Raw genomic sequence first — 14,009 nt, 5'->3', positions numbered from 1 at the left:
TCCGCGATGGGAGGCTTCAACAAAATGGCCGACTTGGTGTAATTCAGGAACCGGAAACGGGGACACCGCACGGGGGGCTCAGGGTGATGACGTCATGTCGCTGTGGTGATGTCAGGGAGCTCTGGCAGAGCAGTGTGACTTTGAAAACGGTGAGTATCAGGAGGTGAGACTTTTATATGATTATTATTATTACCGTTCGATGTAAATATCCATGAAGTTACATTCTGGTTCTCGTTCTACAGAAGAACTGATAATCCCCTCCCCCCCATCAAACTGTGATTACTCCACGTGGAGGACTACAAGTCCCATCACCCCCCGTCACCCCCTTTATGGAGGACTACAAGTCCCAGCATCCCCCGTCACCCCCTTTATGGAGGACTACAAGTCCCAGCATCCCCTGTCATTCCCCTTTATGGTGGACTACAAGTCCCAGCATCCCCTGTCATTCCCCTTTATGGAGGACTACAAGTCCCAGCACCCCCGTCATTCCCCTTTATGGAGGACTACATGTCCCAGCATCCCCCGTCATCCCCTTTATGGAGGACTACATGTCCCAGCATCCCCCGTCATCCCCTTTATGGAGGACTACATGTCCCAGCATCCCCGTCATCCCCTTTATGGAGGACTACATGTCCCAGCATCCCCCCTCACCCCCTTATGGAGGACTACAAGTCCCAGCATCCCCCGTCACCCCCTTATGGAGGACTACAAGTCCCAGCGTGCCCTGTCATTCCCCTTTTATAGTAGACTACAAGTCCCAGCATCCCCTATCATTCCCCTTTATAGGGGACCACATGTCCCAGCATCCTCATCACCCTCTTTATAGTAGACTACAAGTCCCAGCATCCTCTGTCACCACACTTTATAGTAGACTACAAGCTTTAGCAACCTTATTAAACCCTTAATGGAGGAGTACCAGTCCCAGCACCCCCCAAAGGTGATTAGTTGGTTGCTGCCCATCTCTCATCTCTCTTCTTTCTCAGGTGTCTCAGTGATGCGGGAGGTTCTCTTCGAGATCTGACCAATCAGCATTGGGAATCGCCAGTCCCTTGGGTGTTATGGAGGCTCTCCGGAAGACCAGCACAGCGCTGAGCACCGTTCTCCGGTAAATGGCGAGGGCAGATCCCGGTACAGATAGATTATAATTATCCGATCGCCCAGAGTGCCGCGGCTGACCTCTGCTTCTGAAAATTCTTTGTACCTGGCTGCCACGCTGACCCTCTGGTTTAACGTGAGCCTTTCCTATGCTCACACAAGGGGAAGGCCAGGAAGCATGGCGGAGAAGTCACATGTGGAGGGTGGGAGTGGGGTCTATGGGAGAGATCAAGCAGCTGTAAGTCTGTAAAATGCCACACTAATGGCAGTAAAAGGGTTAAAGTGTCAGTAAACCCAAAGAGAATTTCCAGCTTTACTACAGAACTGGTCAGTAAATATCTGGTGATCCCACCAGTAGGTTGTACTTCCTCTTTCCTGGTGGCAACCCTTCGGAGGCTGATCTTCCCTCTGCAGCGTTGCCACCGGACTTCACATGGTCCAGTTTCGTCAAAAGCCGCAATTCTGCTCAACATTACCAATTCCCTCTCCGCTCCAGCAAACCCGCATGATATATACCTTCCTTAAAGAGGAGCTGCCCTCTGCTCACATGATTTGTAATTAAAAACATATTTTGCCATTCTGAAGCTTCCCTCCAACCACTTTGCATATTATTTTATATATATATATATACTGGGATTCTGTACATGCCAAATATGCTGCAGAAATCTCCCTCCACTGAGTCTGGCTGCAGCCATTGTAACTGTGGGCAGCTGAAGCTGCTGCCTGTTCACTTCCTGGATTTACACAGACACACCACCAGCTCTGCAGATCTCATTGGTCCTCTTATGGCTCACCCCCGTTCCTGGCAAAATCTTACTAGAGTGAGACAGAGAGAGCTGTGCCTGATGTCATCAGCCTAGGCTGATGACCAGACAAGAAACAGGAAGTGGGCTGTATAAGGGATTTACTGGCCGAAAAAAAAAATGTTTTACTATCCAAAGTTAAAGCAACAACAACAAGGGCAGTTCCGCTTTATGAAATTGTTTGTTTTCAATTACAGGTTAGGCTCCATTCAGACGCATGCGACTCCAAACTAGTGCGACTTTAGATGGGTGCGACTTTGGCTGTTGCCCAACCGTAGCATTGATAACAAGCTGCGACCCTTGAGAGTTGACATTGCAGTCTATGGCGCTCCTGACCCATCAAAGTAGGGCACTTTCACCTCCTTTCCTGCCCAGGACAGTTTTCAGATTTCGGAGCTGTCACACTTTGAATGACAATTGTGCGGTCATACAACACTGTACACATGTGACATTTTTATCATATTTTTTTTTCACACACATAGAACTTTCTTTTGGTGTTTTTTAATCACCACTGGGGTTTTATTTTTTGCTTAATAAACGAAAAAAAAAAAAAAGAACGAAAAGTTTGAGGAGAAAAAAAAATGCGTTTTTGTTCTGACGACCGATCTCATTTCTTAAGTTCTGAAAATGTCAGGACAGTACAAATATCCCCCAAATAACCCCCTTTTTTGGAAAGTAGACAGTCCGAGGTATTTAGTAAGAGGCATGGGGAGTTTTTTAAAGTTGTAATTTTTTGGAAAATTAAATAAAAAAAATAAAAAAAGCCTTTTTTTTTATTTTTTATTATACATACTGTCACCAGTGCAGTACAGCGTTCGATGGGTGAGGCGGTGATCAGGGACATTGACTGGTGACAGTATGTAAAAAAAAAAATATATATATATATATATATATATAATTTACATTAAAAAAATTATATATGTATAATTTCACTTTCCTTTTTTTATGTAAATTTTATATATATATATATATTTGACCTTTTTTTTTTTTTTTTATGTAAAATATATATATATATATATAAAAAAAAGGAAAGTGAAATTATACATATATCATTTTTTTTTATGTAAATATATATATATATCTGTCTTTTTTTTTTATATATATATATATATATATATATATATATATATATATATATATAAAAAAAATTCACACATGTAAATGTGTAATGTAAATTTTATATCATATCTTTTTTATTTATATATATTTATTATATAATAAAGTGTGTGTGTGTATATGTGTGTGTATGTATGTATATGTGTATATATATATATATATATATGTGTGTATGTGTAATATTTTATACGTAATATCTTTTTTATATATAGATATATAATGTTACTATGGTAACACTGTATCGCTCTTGTCACAGTGTGTTTAAAAAATAATAATATGTATAAATATTATATATATATATATATATATATATATTTTTTTTTTTAATGCACTGTGACCAGAGCGATTCAGTGTTACCATAGTAACATTGTACTACTCTGGGGAAGTGATCATGATTTTTTTTTTTTTTCTTTAACCCACGTTATAGATTGCTTATAACAGTGAAGTTCACTGTTATAAGCAGCCATTTTTGCTGAATAAAATTGATTAATTCAGTGTGTATTGTTGTGATTAGCTGTGAGTAGCCGCAGCTAATCACATAGTACAGATGTGCTGTGATTGGCCCTGTCTGTACCAGGTGATCACTGTGACCAATCACAGCTAAGCAACACAAAATGAAATGGCATGTAAGGAAGCCATCCATTGTATACAGTTGTCATGTGACCTTTTGTGATTGGTCACAGCGATGACGCGGTTCCGGCCGGTACACTAATCAGTTATCAGCTGTGTCCTCCGGACAGATCGCACCACAGCGCGGCCTGTTCCAGGGAGGACGTCACATGACACCCACCCAAAACAACGAAAGTTCCGCCCAGCCATCATTTTGCCATGGGCCGGGGCGGAAAATGGTGATTAAAGTTGCTGCCACTTTAAGTCGCATAGATCTGAACGGCTTCCATTGAAATACGTGGGCTGCGACCTGTCATGCGACTTTATGGGGGTTTGATTTGCTAAAACTGGAGCAGCTGTGCATGGTAGCCAATCAGCTTCTAACTTCTGGTTGATTTGTTTCTATGGACAGCGGCACCAGTTTTAGTAAATCTCCCCCTTGTGTGTCCAAAGTCGCATGACAAGTCGCACAAGCGTGAATAAAGCCTTGCAATCAATCCAAAGATAAATATTAAAGAAACTATGTTTGATTTTTTTCTTTGTGAGCGGTGGTCATGTGACATTCACTATGCTATGCGGAAGATGGGAACACACAGCAGTCACCTGATGCCCTGTTGCTTAGCCCCTCCCCCCCCCCCCCCCCCCCATAGACTGGCGCCATGCAGCAAGGTGAGTCATGTGACCAGAATAAAATTTACTAAAAAAAATAAATAAATAAATCATCCTACTTGTAATAGTGCGATTTAGGGATGGATTAGTCTTCTATAGCCAATCTTTATGGCGAGAGGGATGTAGATGGGTTTACTGACACTGTAGGGTCTTTGTATAAAACATTTGTTTGAATGATTGTCAGAAACGTTCTGCAAACTGAACAAAATTTCCTTTTTCTTTTTATATATAATAGATTGATTCCTGTATCGCCAGCACCATCTAGTGGCCAGAATGCGGTATATGTCCTCATTGAACGCCCTCAGAAAATTATAGCACACTTTTTTGCCACTAGGTGGAGCTGACGATTTTTTTTTTGTAAAATACTCGTTGTTTAGCTTGTACGAATGCTTCTGACATTCGTGCAACAAATGTTTTATAAATAATAGACTCCCCCCCCCCCCCCTTAAGTGATCTTTTTATGTTGCCTTTGGCAACATTGTAAAATAATTTGTGGCAAATAAAAAGTATAGAAATGTATTCACGGAATGCAACCAATTTACTACAACCCCTCCTGTGTTTCCTTTCAGCTCTGTGCAGTGCTCTCCTCTCAGGGGGTTTCTTCCCGCCTCGTGCCGCCTCCTACACACCTCGTCTGATCTACACAGCGCAAACAAAGCGGTAATAGGCCGCTCTGGTAGATCCGCTTACCTGAGGACCTACCCGGTGCTACTGGTCCAGCCTGATGGGTCCACCATCACCATCCACTACAAGGAGCCACGAAGAATGCTGACTGTAAGGAACTTGTGACTAGTGTATCTTCTCTGTACAGCACTGCAGTATATGTTACAGCTGTATAATAATGATAGTGTTTGACTGCAGGAGGAGATTATAATGGGCACAGCGGGTGTACAGACCAGGGAACTCAGCACAGGGATGGTGGGAACTCCTCATAATGGGCACAGCAGGTCTACAGACCAGGGAACTCGGCACAGGGATGGTGGGAACCCCTCATAATAGGCACAGCAGGTGTACAGACCCAGGAGCTCTGCACAGGGATGGTGGAAACCCCTCATAATGGACACAGCAGGTGTACAGACCTGGGGATGGTGGGAACCCCTCATAATAGGTTTGTCACAATACCTCTTTTTTAAGACCGTTTTCAAAGCACAATACAGACTAATGATAGGCGGCACTGACTGATGGCTGGCACTTATGGGCAATTCCTGGTCTGGCATAATAAATTACATGAATAATGAGAGGAAAGGAAGGATTTTGCAATGCTATATATCCTATAGCATTGCAAAATCCTTCCTTTCCTCATCATTCATGTCATTTATCATATATAGTAGTAAGCTGAGACGCCCATCTTGGTACACCTTGCACTCGACCACAGTAAGCCAGCAGCTGACATATTGTTACACCCAGCCCATATAGTTCGGGCTGGGTGTAACAAGATGTCCACTGCTGGCTTACTGTGGCCGAGAGTAGGGTGTACCAAGATGGGCGTTGTGATGTTTAACCACTTAAGCCCAGGACCAATTGTCAGCCTAAGGACCAGAGGTGTTTTTACAATTTCGCACTGCGCTGCTTTAACTGGTAATTGCGCGGTCATGCAATGTTGTACCCAAACTAAATTTGCGTCCTTTTCACTTCCACAAATAGAGCTTTCTTTTGATGGTATTTGATTGCCTCTGCGATTTTTATTTTTTTATTTTTTACGATATAAAAGGAAAAAGAATGACAATTTTGAAATAAAAAGATAGTTTCTACTTTTTGTTATAAGAAAAATCGAATAATCTAAATTTTAGTCATACAGCAAATTAGCTGTTTTGGAGCAACATCCGACTGTGTGTACGCTCCATCGGACAAACTTTTTCTGTTTTCATCGGACTTTTGTTGGCTGTGCGAACGGACAAACTTTCTGGCAACAAAAGTCCGATGGAGCAAAGTCCGACCGTGTGTACGCAAAAGATTCGGACTTTTGTACAAGGTAGAAAAAAGAAAGAACTGCGCTAACCACGAATACCCAAATGTGAGTTCCCCAAACACAATATGAGTAAATCAAACTCAGTGCATATACCTCTAAAAATAAAGAGTTTGATTTACTCATATTGTGTTTGGGGAACTCACACTCTTGACACGTATTTATGGTTTGTTTTTGCATTTAAATTGCACTTATTTGTATATGGTTTGCATTATACTTTGGAGGTGGTCTTGGAGACATTAAGATACTAAGACCCATATCGTGGGTCTGGCACATATACATACCCTACTCACATTTGGGTATTCGTGGTTAGCGCAGTTCTTTCTTTTTTCTATTTCTGTTTGGTGTATTCTTGGTGTACATTTTGAATTGCAGCTTCCGTTCAATACCATTTGTATTCCGTAGCGCAGTTTTTTCCCATTTTTTCGCTTCTTTTGTACAAGGTACAACACGCATGCTCAGAACCAATGCAAAAGATCAGACTACAATACAGAAGTTCACCAAAGGTGGCGCTGGAGTCATTGAACGTCCTCTTTTGAAGCGGCGTCAGTACGTTGTGACATCATTACGTTCGTGTTTGTTGTCAAAAAGTCCGACCGTGTGTATGCAATACAAACTTGTGGACCACGCCCTTTGTACAAAAGTCCACGGGAAAGTTTGTACAAAGTCCGATCGTGTGTATGGGGCTTTAATGATATATTGCTCACACATGCCATAGTTATATGTGGAATTGCACCCCAAAATATATTCTGCTGCTTCTCCTGAGTACGGGGATACCACATATGTGGGACTTTTTGGGAGTCTAGCCGCGTACGGCACCCCAAAATCCAATCACTGCCTTCAGGGTTTCTAAGGGTGCAAATTTTTGATTTCACTCCTCACTAACAATCACAGATTCGAAGGCCATAAAATGCCAAAATAGCACAAACCCCCTCCCCCCCAAATGACCCCATTTTGGAAAGTAGACACCCCAAGCTATTTACTGAGAGGCATGTTGAGTCCATGGAATATTTTATATTTTGCCACAAGTTGCGGGAATATTACAATTTTTTTTTTTTTTTTTTGCACAAAGTTGTCACTAAATGATATATTGCTCACACATGCTATGGGCATAAGTCAAATTACACCCCAAAATAAATTCTGCTGCTTCTCCCGAGTACGGGGATACCACATGTGGGGGACTCTTTGGGAGTCTAGCCACGTACGGGACCCCGAAAACCAAGCACTGCCTTCCGGATTTAAATATAAAACGCTACCAAAAAAACTGTTAGCGATGGCAGGGATCAGGCCTGACTCTGCGATCGCTGCAGTTATGTGTTTAGTGTTTTGTAAGTGACAGTGATCGATCGATACTGCACTTGGGTGGGCTGGGCGGAGGGGAAAAACGCAGGTGCTAGCAGGTATCTGGGCTGATCCCGCTAACAATGCGTTTTTTTTTGGAACCCTAAACTGCTGGGGACGCTAGTATAGATCTGATCAGAACAGATATTGATCTGTTCAGATTCTATACCACTACAGGAGGTTTATGCTTTGCGTGTGGGTGTTAGCGGTACTGGCACTAACCTAGCGCTGCCTGGGGCGACGCAGACCCTGACCCTAAAACCTAATTGATATCACCCGCCGGGTGATCAGGGGGTTAAACCTTTATTGGGTAATAAATGGTGGGTGCCCTGATGCTATAAAAAGCAAACTAACTAACCAGAGTCACCCGTAACACTTATAAGGTGATCAGTGGTGAAAGGATTAACTAGGGGCAATCAGGGGGTTAAAAACTTTATTAGGTAGTATATGGGGGTCCCTGACGCTATATAAAAACCTGACGGGGAAACTAAATAACTAACTGGCTAACCAGCGTCACCAGTGACACTTATACTGTGATCGCTGGTGAAAGGGTTAACTCTAGTCACAACTGATACTAAATGCAGTGATCAGTAAATAAATGATCACTGCAATCAGTGACACTGTGACTGGGAGGGGGGGGATGGGGGGTGATTTGTGTGCCTATGTGTACCTACATGTCAGTGTAGTGTTGGTGCACTTTAGAGGTCGACCGATATATATATATTTTTAGCAGAGATCCTAGAGAATCAAATAGCGGTTGTTGCAACATTTTATGTCACACGGCATTTGCGCAGAGGTCTTTCAAATGCATTTTTTTGGGGGGAAAAAAATACACTAAATGATTTAAAAAAAAAAAAACAGTAAAGTTAGCCCATTTTTTTTTTTCGTCCAAAAGTTTTGACTATCTGTTTTTATTTTATAGGCTGCTTTCACACTGGAGCGGGCAAGCGTTGGTGGTAAAATGCTGCTAGTTTTAGAAGCGCTTTACCTTCATTTTAGTGGTGCTATTCAGCTGCTAGTGGCGCGCATATAACCCAGCTAGCGGCCGAAGAAGAGGTTAAATACACCCGTGAAGCACCGCTGCCAAAACGCATTGCATGCGCTTCGGCAGTGGTGCCCATTAATATCAATGGGCAGGAGTGGTGGAGGAGCGGTATACACCACTCCAAACGTGCTGCTTGCAGGACTTCATCGCCTCAGTTTGAAAGCACTCTGTCTTTCACACAGAATGCAGGGGAGCCATTTTGCAGGCACTTTACAGGCGCTATTTTTAGCCCAAAAGCGCCTAAAAAAAAAACCGCCCCAGTGGGAAAGGTGTCTGTTAGGTTTTATGAGATGAAAGGGGATAAATAAAATAAAATATAATAAAAAAAATCGGCCCCAAAAAATCGGCATCATATATCGGCCATCGGCCGCCATGATTTCTAAATATCGGCATTGGCCAGAGAAAAACCCATATCGGTCGACCTCTAGTGCACTTACTATCTCTGCTCTCCTTAAATCCGGTCAAAAAGACCGCCCCGAGGAGAGTGACATCACTTCCTCCCTGCCTGTGTTTACACTACACAGGCGGGGGAAGCTTCTCATTCGCCAGGAGCGATCGAGAGGGGATGGCCATCCCCTCATCCCGGATCACTCCTGAAGTGAAACGGACCGCCACAGCCAGCCGATCGGACCCCCCACCCGCTGGAAGGCAGGCACGTACGGTACGTGCTTGTGCCTGTACATGCCATTCTGCCGACGTATAATTAAATGCGGCGGTCCTTAAGTGGGTAACCTCCCGAGGGAGACACGGAACGTCACTTCCTTTACCTAATGTGACGGCTCCGGATCTCCGATTTTGAGAGAATATGCGGCTGCCACCCTGCACCCCTGCCCTGGCCAGCTTACCCCCTAGTTCCACTGCTGCCAGCCTGTTGACTCGCTCTCTGCCCTGCCTGTTGACTCTGATTCCGCCGCATCCCCAGGTATCACAGGGATGGTGGCAATCCCTAATAATGGGCACAGCGGGTGTACAGACCTTGGAACTTAGCACAGGGATAGTGAGAACCCTTACTATGGGCACAGCAGGTGGGCAGACCCAATAACTCATCACCGAGATGGAGGGAACCCCTCATATTGGGCACAGCAGGTGTACAGACCCAGGAACTCAGCACAGGGATGGAGGGAACCCCTCATAATAGGCACAGCGGGTGTACAGACCTGGGAACTCGGCACAGAGATGCTGGAAACCCCTCATAATAGGGTTGTCCCAATACCTCTTTTTTTAAGACCAATTACAAGTACCAATACTTTTTTTTCCCAAGTAATCAACGTTACCGATTACAGATACTTTTTTATTTTATTTTTTTAATGTCATGTGACCGTTTTTAAAGCTTAATACAGACTAATGATAGGCAGGACTGACTGATATGTGGCACATATGGGCAATTCCTGGTCTGGCATAATAAATGACATGAATGATAAGAGGAAAGGAAGGATTTTGCAATGCTATATATCATATAGCATTGCAAAATCCTTCCTTTCCTCATCATTCATGTCATTTATCATATATAATAGTAAGCTGAGACGCCCATCTTGGTACACCTTGCACTCGACTACAGTAAGCCAGCAGCTGACATATTGTAACACCCAGCCCATATAGTTCAGCCTGGGTGTAACAAGATGTCCACTGCTGGCTTACTGCGGCCGAGAGTAGGGTGTACCAAGATGGGTGTCATGATGTTTAACCTCCCGAGGGAGACACGGAACGTCACTTCCTTTACCTAATGTGATGGCTCCGGATCTCCGATTTTGACAGAATATGCGGCTGCCACCCTGCACCCCTGCCCTGGCCAGCTTACCCCTAGTTCCACTGCTGCCAGCCTGTTGAATCGCTCTCTGCCCTGCCTGTTGACTTCCGATTCCCGCCGCATTCCCCAGGTATCACAGGGATGGTGGCAATCCCTAATAATGGGCATGGCGGGTGTACAGACCTGGGAACTCGGCACAGGGATAGTGAGAACCCTTACTATGGGCACAGCAGGTGGGCAGACCCAATAACTCATCACAGGGATGGACGGAACCCCCTCATAATGGGCACAGCAGGTGTTCAGACCCAGGAACTCAGCCCAGGGATGGTGGAAACCCCTCATAATGGGCACAGCATGTACAGACCTGGGAACTCAGCACAGAGATGCTGCAAACCCCTCATAATAGGGTTGTCCCAATACCTCTTTTTTAAGACCAATTACAAGTACCAATACTTTTTTTTCCCAAGTAATCAACGTTACCGATAACTGATACTTTTTTATTTTATTTTTTTAATGTCATGTGACCGTTTTTAAAGCACAATACAGACGAATGATAGGCGGCACTGACTGATATGTGGCACTTATGGGCAATTCCTGGTCTGGCATAATAAATGACATGAATGATGAGAGGAAAGGAAGGATTTTGCAATGCTATATATCATATAGCATTGCAAAATCCTTCCTTTCCTCATCATTCATGTCATTTATCATATATAGTAGTAAGCTGAGACGCCCATCTTGGTACACCTTGCACTCGACTACAGTAAGCCAGCAGTTGACATATTGTTACACCAAGCCCATATAGTTCGGGCTGGGTGTAACGAGATGTCCACTGCTGGCTTACTGCGGCCGAGAGTAGGGTGTACCAAGATGGGCGCCATGAGGTTTAACCTCCCGAGGGAGACACGGAACGTCACTTCCTTTACCTAATGTGACGGCTCTGGGTCTCTCGATTTCGACAGAATATGCGGCTGCCACCCTGCACCCCTGCCCTGGCCAGCTTACCCCTAGTTCCACTGCTGCCAGCCTGTTGACTCGCTCTCTGCCCTGCCTGTTGACTTCCGATTCCCGCCGCATCCCCAGGTATCACAGGGATGGTGGCAATCCCTAATAATGGGCACAGCGGGTGTACAGACCCCGGGAACTCGGCACAGGGATAGTGAGAACCCTTACTATGGGCACAGCAGGTGGGCAGGCCCAATAACTCATAACAGGGGATGGTGGAAATCCCTGATAATGGGTACAGCAGGTGTACAGACCCAAGAACTCAACACAAGGATGATGGGAACCCCTCATAATGGGCACAGGGGGTGTACAGACCTATAAAAATAGGTTGTAGAGTCCATTCTTGCACAGACCTTGCTCCATGATGGGACATCTTTCATGATACGATTGGTCATGTGTTCTCTCTCCGCAGATACCGATAGATGTCACCACGCTGTCTGAAGACGAGCGGAAGGCGCGGCAGCGTCTCAGGGACCAGTCCAAGAAGGTGAAGGCCAAGGAGGAGAAGGACATCTATGCTGACATCAGCTTAGACGAGTACAAGAAGTTCTGGAAGAAGAAATAAATCCCACTGAGAGCTGTGATTGTACATAGAATTATCGGGTCACAAATAGAACGAATAAAGTTTTTTTTTTTTTATATTGAAAGCATTGATTTTGTCTTTGTAATAAGATTGTTTCATGTTCAAGGAGTCTACTTAGTAAGCGGCAGTCACACCACATCCCATGAATTGGGCTGACCTGCATTGTTATCTGTTGTTTCACAGCATTGCATTGATGTGAAGGTTTGTTTGTTTTTTCACAACCGGAGTCAAAATACATTACTTTTTTTCAAAAGAAGCCACAGCCTGAGTAGTAAAGCCTGTCCCCTGCCAGAATGCTGTAGAAAATAACCTTGCTCTCTGTGTGGAAACATTAGTCTCTCTGTGGAAGTGCGATACACCCCCTGCTACATCTCTGCATTCAGTAAAGCTCATGCCCCCTACTGATCGGAGAGAGCTCTGGCTCAGACACAGGAAGGGGTATATTAGACCTCTGCAGAGAGACTGCTGCTTCCTCACAGAGAGCCCTTCTCTGCAACATCCTGACATGCTTTACTCTGGATTGAAATATACAATTCTATTCCAGTACGTATTCTTAAAGTGATTCTAAAGAAGGAAAAAAAAATCCTTTTAATCACTTCAATGCTGGCCACTTTCCTGCCCAGGCCAATTCTCAGCTTTGCAGCACTGTTGCACTTTGAATGACAATTGCACGGTCATGTAACCCCCCGGTACCCTTATTACATTTTTAGCATTTTTTCCACATAAATAGAGCTTTCTTTTGGTATTTAATCAGCACTGGGTTTTATTTTTTTATTTTTTTTGCTAAAAAAAAAATAAAAAAATACCAATATTTGGGGAAAATTTTTGTTTCTGTTTTATAGAATTTTTTAAATCCTTTCTTCATTAATTTACACCAAACTATATTCTGCTACATTTATTTGGTGAAAATAATCCAAATCAGTGTATATTATTTAGTCTGTAGGAAATTTATAGAGTCCATAAACTATGGAATATATATCTGAAAATCCATCAGTCTTGATGTACTGACAGCCAATCTCATTTCTTGAGGCCCGAAAACATCAGGACAAGTACAAATACCCCCCAAATGACCCCTGTTTGGAAAGTAGACAGTCCAAGGTATTCAGTAAGAGGCATGGCGAGTCTTTACCAAGGTACTGGCTCCTGTTTTTGCGTTGCTGCGGCAATGCGCGATCGTGGGATACCTACACGGTCTCCTCCTGAGAGCATCTTCCGCCTCAGAGTTAGAGGAGGATGTGGCGATCACCATGCAGACCCTGCAGGAATTTGGGTGGCTGTTGAACCTAAAGAAGTCGTTGATCGTACCGACCCAGCGTCTGGAGTACCTAGGCTTGCTGCTGGACTCCAGGGAAGCGGGAGTGTTTCTCCCTTCAGACAAGCTGCAGACCCTCGGAGCCGCAGTAAAACTGCTGATGAACCGCAAGTGGTCGTCGCTACGCTTCTGCATGCAAGTCCTGGGACTCATGGTGGCCTCCTTCGAGGCAGTACCGTATGCCCAGTTCCACACCAGAGTCCTGCAGGAGGAGATTTTGACAAAGTGGGACAAATCTCTGTTGTCCCTGGATCGACAGATTCAGGTGAGCCAGTTAGTCAGGGATTCCCTGATCTGGTGGCTGAGGTCCCCGGTACTTCAGACAAAGTCGTTCCTACCTCTGAAATGGATGGTGATCACAACGGACGCCAGCCTATCTGACTGGGGTGGAGTTTTATTGGGATTTTATGTGATAGACCAACACAAAGTGGCACATAATTGTTAAGTGGAAGGAAAATGATAAATGGTTTTCACATTTTTTACAAATAAATCTGTGAAAAGTGTGGGGGGTATTTGTATGGCGCCCACCGGAGTCAATACTTTGTAGAACCGCCTTTCTCTGCAATTACAGCTGCAAGTCTTTTTGCGGATGTCTCTACCAGCTTTGCACATCTAGAGAGGGACATTTTTGCCCATTCTTCTTCTTTGCAGAATATCTCAAGTTCTGTCAGATTAGATGGAGAGTGTCTATGGACAGCAATTTTCAAGTCTTGCCACA

At 44.1% G+C, this 14,009-nt stretch overlaps 1 protein-coding gene across 2 annotated transcripts; it reads left to right on the top strand.

Annotated features, from left to right (window-relative positions):
- The first annotated feature begins 4 nt into the window (after positions 1 to 4).
- On the top strand, positions 5 to 12,035 carry MRPL55 (mitochondrial ribosomal protein L55). 2 transcript variants are annotated; one of them, XM_077490612.1, is made up of 4 exons: positions 5 to 149; positions 984 to 1,105; positions 4,862 to 5,066; positions 11,809 to 12,035. In XM_077490612.1, exons 2-4 carry the CDS (start codon positions 1,059 to 1,061, stop codon positions 11,959 to 11,961), a joined length of 405 nt encoding a protein of 134 aa, XP_077346738.1. In that variant the 5' UTR covers positions 5 to 149; positions 984 to 1,058; the 3' UTR covers positions 11,962 to 12,035. The 2 variants fall into 2 exon arrangements, with proteins under 2 accessions (XP_077346738.1, XP_077346739.1); XM_077490613.1 differs by having other exon boundaries at positions 42 to 163.
- The last annotated feature ends 1,974 nt before the right edge of the window (positions 12,036 to 14,009 follow it).

Source organism: Lithobates pipiens, unplaced genomic scaffold, assembly GCF_037356315.1.
Source record: "Lithobates pipiens isolate NorthernLeopardFrog02 unplaced genomic scaffold, aLitPip1_a1.2 Scaffold_19, whole genome shotgun sequence".
Classification (NCBI taxonomy): domain Eukaryota; kingdom Metazoa; phylum Chordata; class Amphibia; order Anura; family Ranidae; genus Lithobates; species Lithobates pipiens.
Note: the sequence above shows the minus strand (reverse complement) of the source record. Positions and strands in the feature narration are given on the sequence as shown.